Raw genomic sequence first — 11,253 nt, 5'->3', positions numbered from 1 at the left:
AATGCCGATGGTGATGTCCAATGCAAGTGTTGTTGATGGAGGGCCTAATATGGGAATGTGGGATCCTAATATGGGAGGATGGGGTGGTGAAGAGACGGGTGGTGGGAGAGCTGCAGAAACTAGTTATGGGGAGGAACCTACATCTGATCATCAATATGGAGATGCTAATCATGGTAGAGGAAGTCGTCATAATCCTATGAAGGAAAAGGAAAGACCTTCGGAAAGGGAGTGGTCTGGTTCATCCGATCGAAGGTATCATGATGATAATAAGGATGGCGGCAACGATCATGACCCATCAGAGAGGAAGCATCGGGATTATAGAGACGTGGGCAGGGAGCGTGAAAGGGACCATTATAGGGATCGGGAACGCTCCAGAGATCGTGAGCGGGAACGTGAACATGATCATGATAGAGAAAGGGATAGGGAGAGAGATCGACATAGGGAGGAGAGAGAAAGATATGGAGAACATCGTAGATACCGGGAAGAACCCAAGCATGATGAAGAGAGTGATAGAGGCCGATCATCGAGAACCCATAGCAAGTCACGGTTATCTAAGGAGGAAGATCACCTCTCAAGATCAAGGGACGGTGACTATGGGAAGAGAAGGCGGCTTACCTCTGAGTAATTACGCCTGACATATCACATAGAAACACCAAGTGAGTCTCTAATATCATCTTATAACTCATTTTTTCAGCCTTATATATCTCATGCATCCTCCTGAACTTAGTAGATGTATTCGCATGCTCCATAGGTTGTTACTTAGAGGTGTCTCTAACGAAAATGGATTGATGATTTCCTGTGTCTGTCATTTTTGGTAAAAGTTATAATTAGTCTTTCGTCTTTCGTGGTTTCAGCAAGCGTTTTAACCCAGCTTTTATGCATTTTCCACTGTGTTTGACATCTCTATGTACCATTTGCCCTCTTGATAGATTGATTTTGAGAGCTCCTAGGAAGCTTTAATTCTTGTAGAAGACAAAAAAGAAGACGTCAACCATGTAGAATCTCGCAACACAAAGAGTGTTTGTGGTGATATATCATCTTCCAAAGCAGCTAGAAATGTAGAGAGGTGGAAGGAAAGAAAGAAACTGAGAGGAACGGTTGCTTTTAAAGTTCTTGAGAGACAGTTGCCATTTATGTTTTGTTTCTAAAGACGAGACAGGATGTGTTGTGGTGACAGTTTACGGCCTTTTCAGGTTCTTGTTTTGTGTTAGATGTCCTCTTTAACTGGTTCCAAATGATGGGCACTTAGTTAGAGGTAGTAATAGTAGTAGTAGTAGCTGTTACTTAGATCCTGATGTTGCTTTCCCTGTTTTTAACCCATTTGGTTGTATCTCTTGTATTTTTTTTTTGGTAGTCTCACCATTGTTTCTCCCCATGATTTGTGTAGAGGTTCTATATGGGGTTTTTACACCACCAATTGTAACAGCATTTGCATCCTTTTTGTGTTTTTTTTTGGCCAAAAGGGATGTAGAGTCAGAAACTGTTGTTTCTAGGGCAAAAATTAGGCTCATTCTTTCAAGTGTACATAACTAATGCAATGACACCATTGTTCTCTCTTTTATTTTTGGTCTGTATGGATTCTGATCTTCAATGGAATTAAGATTCTTCTATTCCTCCATGCGTTTGGATTTTATTATTTGTCAGTCTCAGATCAGATGCAGCAGGCCCTTGTCGCAGTTTTTTGGTTAGAGATTGATGTGATACAGTCTCGTTAGGTTATAGGATTGCATCATTCACTGTGTTCTCTTTGGTCTCTTGCTCATCATGTCTCTATGCATCATCGTTCTAACTTTTGGCATGATACCAAAATAGGCCAGACGAGGAAATAAAAAACATATAAAGAAAGCACACAATGTAAAGAGAGACAATTAGAGAAATCTGAGGAGCAAGGATCTCCCAAATTATTATTACCAAAATAAACTCATAAAGTTTGAAGGAGAGACCCAACTCAAAAGGGCTATGAGAATGAAACCTAAGGGGACTCGGCTTAATGTTTAAATTAGTATACACAGACCAGCTGCCTATCTCACACTCTCTTATGCAGCTTTTGTCCCTTCTCTCTGGTTGTCTCTTCTCTACCATTAACTAAAAAGACAAAAACTGGTGATAGTTTTTGTTCCATCGTCCCAAAATCAAACCGAAGAAGAAAAAACAACAACAACAACAACAACAAATCACATCCAGATTTCAGTGATTCATTCACCTACCATACTAGGCAAACAAAGGTCCTCACAAGAATATGATTTCCGCATGCATAATGACACGTTTGCTCTACTGCTTTGGCTTAGAGTTTCAGGCTTTAACCTCTTCTTCGCCCACGCCCACAGGCCCTGCCTTTTCTTTCTCTGCTCCCTCCTCCTCTTCTCCTTCCTCATCCTCTGCCTCTTCTGCTAATTTCGTTAGCTCTTCCTGTATCATCAGCTTTATCGATGACTTTCTTGGGGTGAGATCCATGTTGAATTCCTTGCCTGAAAAACACACAGGAAAAAACATGTTTCATTAACAAACCCGTATGCCATGCAGTAATCAAGAATGGAACAAACCGAGATCTGAGCCAAGTCATACCAAGTAGCTTGAGGATGTCAGTGAATGTGGCCTGCAGAGTTAACACCAAGAAAAGTGTGCATTAACTATAAAGATACAAATAACTTCCACAGGCTTGTATATTATAAAGTTTCCAATTAGCTTAGTACAAATAATGGAAGCTTGAAGACGTTCTCACCGTGTTGAAGTCCACTTTCTTCAAGATCTCAATGATCGCATCTTTCAACTCTTTATCGCTCGGTTCTTTGCTTTTGTCTTTCCCTTTACCAGACCTTTTCCCTTCAATAGAGAAAAAGAAAATCAAGCAAGGAATAAGATCGTCTGATGCTTTTTATAAAATCCCCCACACCAGCTAAGGCTTTGTTCTACTCAAGTGCTAAGAAGCAAACTAAAGTGTAAAACCAATTAGTAGAGAGGAAAGAAAGAACAATGAAAGTAATACCTGCTTTCTCTTTAGACGCAGATTTTGAAGGAGCTGAGGATTTGGTGGGTGTCTCAGTTTTCTTCCTTTTAGAAGATGTCGTTGGACCTGAATCACTATCGTCATCAGTCTTCTTCCGCTTTGCAGATGATTTCTTCTGGGTAGCCTTTTGTGGTGGACTGGCTTTTCCAGTGACAGCAGCTTTCTTGCTTCTGGCTTTCCTTGCTGATTCTTTCTTCCCAGATGAAGACCCAGAACCACGTTTCCTCTTTTTAGTGTCTTCTTCTGATTCCTCCTCTGATTCAACTTTCTCCTCACTTTCAGAAGGCTCAGGCATCTCGTCCTCAGATTTATCAGGGACGCCGTTCTCATTCTCTGCCTCTAACTTTTTTTCTTCTTCCTCTTCCCCTTCTTCCTTCTCTTTTTCTTCTACATTTTCTTCCTCTTTCTCTTCCTCAGATTCATCATCAGAATGAGTCAAACTCTTTTTCTCAGCCTTTTCTGCTCTGTCAGTCTTTTTCTGACTCTGCAAAGTTGACATACAAAAACTTATATCAAGGTAATTTAGATATCCTTGATAATCTGTTAAGTGACAAATTCTCTTTGCATAATCTTACTATTAAGACACAAACAAGATCCTCAGTAATAGCAATGCAATAATACCTTAGAGGATGAACCCCCAGCTGTAGGTGAACTCTTAGAGGTTCTTTTGCGTTTTGCTGCCTTGCTCGGTTGCTTCAACAGAAGATTAAAATAGATAATATGCACGACTAATTTTCAAGCTCAACTTCCGAAGTAAAAAGAAAGCATGGGTTCATTGCCAGATACCTTCTCTTTCTCATAAACTGGAACATCAGTTGTCGCATGAGGCTCCTCCAAAAACTCAATCAGTTTTGTAACAATATCTTCCTGTGTTGAATATTACTATGCAACAATCAGTAGCTGTAACTATATAAGAACAAGATTTAGCATAAATTTGAGAGCAATCACAATGGCAGGTCAGTCTGCTCAAGGAAAGACCCTTCATCCAAAGAAAGGGACAACTGAATTTGAAAAACAAAATTTTGAAATGCATAGCCTTCACCTTCTTTATTGTAGCCTTGGCAACTGGTATGTCAAATACATCGCAAAATTCCAAAAGTTTTTCCTTGTTGCACTTGTCAAACTTCTCTTTTACTCTGAGTTTTGCCTTCTCCTGCAAGCACAGGGTTTGACAAAATTATAAAGGAACCAAGTGCAAATATAAGACAATCTCGTCTAGTGGGCTATCTTATCCACCTCATTTCCATGCCACACGAAACCAGAAAACTGTAATATGTTCGTCTTGATCTGAGCAGCCTGTCAAAGAAACAGTTACAGGTCACATATACCCAATATTGGCATAATTGTTGCAATTGTAAAATATGCACCATCTAAAAGTTCAAAAATCACTCGGGTAAAACCATATAAGCATACAGTAGAGCATGTTGGCTGTCCAAAAAAAGGGTACTAAGAGATGCAGCAGTATCACCTTGCCTCTCCTTCCAAATAGAATTGTGTGCAGCAGCTTGAAAGTTTCATCACCCTTCTTCCTTGACACCTTGTAGGCCACTACAAAGAAAACAGACTTGCAATTATTTACTTTGTTTTTGCAACACAAACTAACACAGTAATAATAAAGTTTAACCAATCAGGGCATTCAGAAGTGTTGGTAAAATATATATACACACACATATCTATCTATATTCTTTGTTCAGGTGGAAAAATCGTGCTCTTTAACCAGTTGGGGTTAATAAAAAAAAAGGCAAATCAGCTTTGCAAATGACTGACATGATGACAGATGAGTAAGAGAGAGACTAGAGCATAAAAATTATAGCATGAACATACCGTTGGGAATATCTTTAAGTGGTGAACCTCTTCCCTGTAATATTCAAGAGTAAATCATTAAAAGATCTAGCAAATCAAACTATTAAGAGATCAAACAAAGGAAAATGTTAAAAAAAACCTTTTCAACATGGAATTCCCTTGAAGAATCTCTATCAATCAACGCGACAAGCCTTTCAACAGATTTCCGCTCACGGACGGGTCGATCAGAGTAAGGAGTCCTTGGTTCTGTATCCTTCTTTTCTTCCTCACTCTTCATCTTCTCATTAACCTTCTCCTCTGTACTTTTTCCTTTTCCACGCTTTCTAGACCCCTTCTCTTCCTTAGTCTCCTCTTTTTCATCTTGCTTCTCCTCCTTATTCTCTTCCTTTTCGTGTTCCCCGTTGTCTTTTTCATCTTCTTTCTCATCCTCACTCTCTTCTTTTTCAGCTTCCACCTTCTGCTCATCAACATTTTCCTCCACCTCCACTCCCTCTTCTTTATTGTCTTCCTTCCCTTCCTCGTCTTCTCCCTCATCCAAACCCTCCCTTTCCTCCATAGTCTCATCCTCTTGATTTGCATCCACCTTTTCTATCTCTTCTGCATCTTCTTTCTCTCTGTTTGCATTCACCACCTTTTCTTTCTCTTTGTTGTCCCCTTTATTTTTTTCTTCATTTTGATTGACATTTTCCTCTTCTTGTTTAGGCTTCTCTTTTTCATGTTTCTTCTCTGCTTTCTGTTGTCCTGCTTCAGTAATATCTGTCTTTTCATATTCTTGATTTTCATCCACTTTCTCGTCCTTACTGTCACCAGACTCTACATTTTCCTTCATTACAACATCTCCTGCTGCATCAGTCACATGCACACCACCATTAGTATCCTCGTTCTTACTATCTGTGTCTTCATCCTCTTTGGCAGTCTCTGCTTGTCCCTCATTTTTCTTGACCTTTATCTCTTCTTTGGTTTTCTCCATCTCAGATTTGTCCTCATCTTTCCTAATCTCCACATTTTCTGTCTCACCTTTCTTGATTTCTGCATCTATCTCCATTTTCTCAGGCTCCCCTTCCCCACCCTTCTTATTTTCCTGTATTTCCTTACCTCCAGCATTTTCTTCCTCTTTCTTACCAGACAAAGCCTCTGGTGGATTTTGTTGAAGGCTAGTCCCATTTGCTGCTGGATCAACAACAGCAGCCTTTGTATCTTCTTCGCCCATTGTTAACCCAGTTCTAACTAGATCATATAACCCAAGAAACACCTAACTCTGGCGTCCAAGGCTGCAAGGAAAATTAGTTCATGGAGTTAAAGTTGCAAGTTCCTAAAATCGAGCCAGAAATCAATGTTTCACCAGAAACAACCACTACAAAATTTGCCGGACCAAAGCCACAACCAAATGGTTATACAGAAAGGAAATTCCTGAATCACGTGAGAGCTAAATTCATGGGAGACGGGATATAAAGAAGGTCAGAACTCATCAGAACATGTATATTTCATCGAACTCACATTATAATTCAGAAAAATTCCCAAAGATTCCATCAAACGTGATCCCAGAAAACCCAAAAGCAAATCTTCTCTCGAATCTTGCGAATGTAAGCCAGTTATCTTTAAATCCATGCATTTTCCAGCTAAACAAATCGCATCCACAAGAGAAAACGCATCGAATTACAAAGAACTGCAAAGTTTCCATCAGACAAACGCACATAGAAACCCTAGCTTCCCCGACGCAACTTCAAGACGCACAGCAGCAACACCCAGCCAATCAACATAGAAATTCAGACACGCTCTAAAGATTCAACAGCTAAACACAGAACCGGAAGATTCCCGCAGTGTATACAGGTTCGAAAGGAGAAGACTTTCGAATCTTACCTCTATCCAAGACTCTCTCCACTGAGTTTTTTTTTTGTTCTTCTAACCCTTTTTTTTTCCTGTGTGTTCGAAACAGAACAAATACCAACGGTTCGATATATATATTTTTGGTTAATAGTTTTTAGCCTTTTTTTTTTTGTTCGGTGCAATATAAGGATGGACGTGGGAGGGTATATCATGCTTCATATCCTAGATCTTGATGGACGGTCCAGATTTCGTGTTGGAGGCATCTCGTGGATCGATGACGGTACATAAACCCGACGTCTCATTAATGGGACCCTACACTACACTGTTTGCATGGGAAACATATGAATTTTTTTTTTGTTTTTTTTGGTAAAGGAAAAACATATGAAAATTGGGTACATGAAAGAAAAAGAGACGATTTTTTATTTATTTTTTCTTGAGGAAACAATTTTTGTGGATCTTAAAAAACTTTTGATGCGTTAGTTTATTAATTAAAAAATTTCAACTATCATAACAACATTTTTTTCTACAAAAAAATTAATTATTTAATTATTATTTATCAGTACTGCTCCATTCGTTTCTAAATAAATATCTTTTAGATTTTTCAAAATCATATATACAGCCATTAAAACATATTATCATCGATACTCTATTAATTGGATATTTTAAATTAAAAATAAATTGATTTTTTTAAACCATCTAAAAAATCTAAAATGATATTTATTTAGTAATACATAATAGTTTCTAAAACGTTCTATATATTTAGAAATGGAGGGAGTATTTTGTTTTATAGTAAAATCAAGTTACTATTATTATTAAAGCGTTTAATATATTGTTTTTAGCTTTTAAAATTTTCGTCAACTTATTTGGAACATACGTGTATTATGGTTTAAAAAAAATCTAATCATAAAACATACTATTTAATTTCTAACCTATTTTGTTTAACCAAGTTTTTATAATTTTATTTGTTTTAACGGATGTATTATATATAAAATAATTCTTAGTAATTGCAAAGAGTAAATTAAGGAAAATATAGTTTAAGATCTTAAAAATGATTGATAGACATAGATATGATATTAGACTATCATTCGAATCACATATTAATACACTAACTTATAAAAAAATCAAATAAATACACAAATTTTAAAAATTTCAAATAAATACATGAGCTCTTTCTAAATTTTATATTAAATTCTAAATTTTTTTTAAAACAATAAAACTAAATCATAAACTTTTAAACAATTTCAAAAAACCACTATAAAATTAAACCCTAAATTTTTAAATGATTATCAGAAACTACCATGAACTGGTAGTTTTTGAAGAAGTTAAAAAAATTCATCCATTTGTTTTTAAAATTTTAAAATTGTTATATTTATTTGGATTTTTTTTATAAGTTATATATATATTAATACTTCTAACTATATTATTTATCCAAAAATAAAATAAAAATTAAAGGAAATAGCTAATAAGTCATAGATATTTAAAAAAGTAGGTCCATGGGCTTGCCCACTATAGGTGCCCATTTACCTCACCCTCCTCTATAAACTCCTCCTCAAGCATTGGGCTCACGACAGATTCTGTCCTGAAACCTGGCTCGAGCCCGTAAAAAAGGCCTATAGGACCGAACTCTAGACCTAAAATGTTAGACTCGTTCATGTAAATGTTAGACTCATGCACCTTCATATGCTTGAAGCCGGAACTGTTTGTGTTCCTCTTTATAACAAACAATTTGAGTTCGAAAGTTACTCGAATCTTATTGTGTCTTAAAAAAACAGATACATTATGGGTCCTGAGTTCATCAAATGACAAATGTTAAATATCAAGAAACAAGTTCCAAGATTCTTGGATCATCGTGTAGATGTGTTTTCCGAGAAGGGTTTAGAGATCAGACCGACGAGTTGTCTCAAAGAACATCGTAACAATGACCGGACCAGCCAAGTCGCCCAATGCACAGCCTGTGCGGGAACAAAAAACATAGCATTAAAACTCGGAAATGGAAACTCGACCATGTTGGTTTTGTCGTTTTGATGAATAGGGAAGAGTTATGAGCTTACCAATCCACTGCCCGGTGGAGGGACGGATAATGCAGGCACAAATGCCAGCTCCGATAGCAGCGAAAACTAGTGAAGCACCGCATCTAACTGTTATACCCGCGATTTTCTTCCCCAGAACCTTAGCTTGTTCTGTAACCTCGACCTGGTCCTCTTCCTCCTCTGGATTCTCGTCTTTGTTGGGTCTAACACGTCTAATACAAGGGGAGAGACATCGGTATGTTTCTATACCCACTTGGACTATCCATGCTGCAGCAACACCTAGGCAGTGTCCTGCATATACAGATTTGATGATTGCGATTGTGGTTAAGCATTTCAGAATTATACAACAGGATGAATCCAAAGTCCAAACAGACAAGGGCATGTATCAAAATGTTGTGGAGCAACTGAACTTTTCTTTACTATTACCTCTTAGAGTTGTTCTACTGACTCTAAAGATGTAGACATGAGTGAGCAATCCTCTCTCAGCCTTGCGTAGAGTCGACTTAGGTACATCTGCACATATATTTATGGACTCCATCAGTTCACTAGGCATTTTTGTCTAATGAATTCCATGCCATATATCAGAAACGATTAATTCTTTTGCAGTAGCAAAAGCAGTGGGAGAAAGAGAAGATGTGGTTCTAAGATTACCCTTTAGAAGTTTCCATGCCATACGCTGTGAGACATAATGCAAAGCCAGCCTTTCAAGGAGTCTCCGAATAGTCACAACTGTAGTCTGAGTCATAATATCGAACATTGCAAGTCAAAACAAAAATGATACCATGAAGCTATTACAAAAATTATAATTTTCTACTGGGAATGCTATGTTCTGGGTCTACTATGGGCATGGTTCAATGTATATCTCAACTTGCTTGGGACATAATACGATGACACTTTGTTCCATTTCGCAAGATGGATGCTTAGGCATAAAGAGTTCAGGGAACTTACCACAGGAGAATCAACCAGGGGTTGGCTTCAGTAAACTGATTTGAGGTATACTAGGGAAAGCAGGAACTTTGGGTACAAAAGGTTTGTTTCAAAAGGGTCAAACCTTACTAGCAAAGGGTTCAGATGCTCGGAACAAAAGGGTCGAATTTAGGACAACTTACCTCACGAGCAATTTGCTTCACCGAATTTTTAAATGGAACAACCAAATCCACAGACCGTTGTTCTGGGGGATCCCTTAGGAAATCATCATCATCCTCTGCTTCGGTTTTAGGCTCCAACAGTGGCAAATAGAAAAGCAAGAATGATCTCAATGTTGTCATTGCAAGTGCCCTGAACTCAAAGGCCGAGAAAAGTGGTTTTGGCTCCACCTTGTACTCCTTAGTGGTAGTGTACCTAATCGAGTCATGCTGCAACACATCTGCTGATAATCTTCTTAAACTAGCGAGATAATCATCGCCTATTGCTGCCGCAGCATCACAATAAGCAACCGGAGCATTGAAAGAACTGCACCGTGAACACTAGGAATCATTACAAGGCTGAAACCTAAAAAAACAACGCATATAGCAACAGAAGAACTGAACCAAAAGAGAACAATTAGGTAGCATAACATAATTTCTTCCATCGTCATATGAACAAGTCCAGTTATGCCATTCACTTGTGCAATCAACTTTTCCAAGAAACACCCATTACTGAGTACTTGTTCATATGACTGAATCTCTCAAGCCAATGTTATAGCTGATATTGCAATCAAACCCATCTCTAGAAATCCTGCAAGGCTGGGGATTTGTCCTAAATACAAACTTAAGCTTCAACCAGATTTTCTACCAATCTAATCCAGTGATCCTATGAACTTACCGTAATCTAATCGATAGCTAAAGCTTTGGATTAATGTGCCATATATTGATGATCTCAGTTGTAGTTGATATAAATCCTTGGATTAGCGACCTATTGCTTTTAATGATTATCATAAAAGAGCCCCACCTTTAAGCCTTAAACCCTAATCACAATTAAAAGCAAAACCTCGAGATGGAAGCTGTTCTGATATCAACCAAGATCCAATCAAAATGTGAAAGTCAACAAATCCGATCCGAGCACCAGTACATAAAGACATATAAACACGAACACATACCCGAAGAGGAATCTGGAGGCGAAAGGAGCACTGGCGGCCACAGAGACAGCGGCGGCCGAGGCGGCGGCGGCGGACGAGAACGCCGAAGAGTGGAGGCTGTGTTTGGAGTTAAAGCTTTGAGATTTCTTCAATAGATCTAAAACCAAAGCTATCCCCGCCATCGATACAGATGATTTCCGCTGCTCGTGATGGTTTCGCAGCTAAAGAGGATGTACCGATCTCCCTCTCTCTCACAATCGATACTGGACAAATCTTTAAAATTTTCTCATCCGTTTTCCTCCCGTTAAAAAAATATAATTTTTCTCGAGAAAATGTAAAGGTTTTGAACGTTTCCTGCTTCTCAGTTTCTCGGCGGCCAAACGAGTGAGAGCGAGCGAGAGGGAGATTGCTGTCTCGCTCTGTAATCTGTTTGCTTCACGGCCCAGCCCATTACGGTTAGGGCTATCTTTTCTCCCGGTTTATCAATCTAATTCGATTTATTCCGGTTATTATACAAAACCGATTCAAAC

At 38.3% G+C, this 11,253-nt stretch overlaps 3 protein-coding genes across 3 annotated transcripts in view; 1 reads left to right on the top strand and 2 right to left on the bottom strand.

Moving 5' to 3' along the window:
* LOC104818108 (spidroin-1-like) overlaps positions 1 to 1,561 on the top strand; it is a 3,094-nt gene extending 1,533 nt beyond the window's left edge. The window contains exons 3-4 of the mRNA XM_019202998.1: positions 9 to 656; positions 930 to 1,561. Coding sequence (XP_019058543.1) covers positions 9 to 625 — 617 coding nt within the window. The 3' untranslated portion in view covers positions 626 to 656; positions 930 to 1,561. The remainder of the gene's footprint in view (positions 1 to 8; positions 657 to 929) is intronic.
* A 399-nt stretch (positions 1,562 to 1,960) lies between these two features.
* Positions 1,961 to 6,778, bottom strand: LOC104817704 (myb-like protein X). Its single transcript, XM_010546973.2, has 12 exons — positions 6,671 to 6,778; positions 4,950 to 6,081; positions 4,832 to 4,865; positions 4,476 to 4,555; positions 4,244 to 4,303; positions 4,050 to 4,160; positions 3,794 to 3,874; positions 3,629 to 3,700; positions 2,987 to 3,491; positions 2,723 to 2,823; positions 2,566 to 2,596; positions 1,961 to 2,468 (listed from the first exon to the last, which is right to left on the bottom strand). Exons 2-12 carry the CDS (start codon positions 6,018 to 6,020, stop codon positions 2,293 to 2,295), a joined length of 2,322 nt encoding a protein of 773 aa, XP_010545275.1. The 5' UTR covers positions 6,021 to 6,081; positions 6,671 to 6,778; the 3' UTR covers positions 1,961 to 2,292.
* A 1,540-nt stretch (positions 6,779 to 8,318) lies between these two features.
* LOC104817703 lies at positions 8,319 to 11,110 on the bottom strand. Its single transcript, XM_010546972.2, has 6 exons — positions 10,745 to 11,110; positions 9,777 to 10,119; positions 9,319 to 9,403; positions 9,094 to 9,180; positions 8,689 to 8,958; positions 8,319 to 8,589 (listed from the first exon to the last, which is right to left on the bottom strand). Exons 1-6 carry the CDS (start codon positions 10,903 to 10,905, stop codon positions 8,513 to 8,515), a joined length of 1,023 nt encoding a protein of 340 aa, XP_010545274.1. The 5' UTR covers positions 10,906 to 11,110; the 3' UTR covers positions 8,319 to 8,512.
* Between the last annotated feature and the right edge of the window lie 143 nt (positions 11,111 to 11,253).

This window comes from Tarenaya hassleriana, unplaced genomic scaffold (genome assembly GCF_000463585.1).
Source record: "Tarenaya hassleriana unplaced genomic scaffold, ASM46358v1 Cleome28, whole genome shotgun sequence".
In the NCBI taxonomy this organism is placed as follows: Eukaryota; Viridiplantae; Streptophyta; class Magnoliopsida; order Brassicales; family Cleomaceae; genus Tarenaya; species Tarenaya hassleriana.
Note: the sequence above shows the minus strand (reverse complement) of the source record. Positions and strands in the feature narration are given on the sequence as shown.

Excerpts from the sequence above, each read along its gene's own strand:
- LOC104817704 (XM_010546973.2), bottom strand. The coding sequence starts at position 6,020 with ATGGGCGAAGAAGATACAAAGGCTGCTGTTGTTGATCCAGCAGCAAAT. Across the intron at positions 4,304-4,475 it reads TATTTGGAAGGAGAGGCAAG|GCTGCTCAGATCAAGACGAA; the intron begins GTGATACTGCTG and ends TTTCTTTGACAG. Across the intron at positions 2,597-2,722 it reads AGAAAGTGGACTTCAACACG|GCCACATTCACTGACATCCT; the intron begins GTGAGAACGTCT and ends TTAACTCTGCAG.
- LOC104817703 (XM_010546972.2), bottom strand. The coding sequence starts at position 10,905 with ATGGCGGGGATAGCTTTGGTTTTAGATCTATTGAAGAAATCTCAAAGC. Across the intron at positions 9,404-9,776 it reads TGAAGCAAATTGCTCGTGAG|ACTACAGTTGTGACTATTCG; the intron begins GTAAGTTGTCCT and ends ATTATGACTCAG. Across the intron at positions 9,181-9,318 it reads GGCATGGAAACTTCTAAAGG|ATGTACCTAAGTCGACTCTA; the intron begins GTAATCTTAGAA and ends ATATATGTGCAG.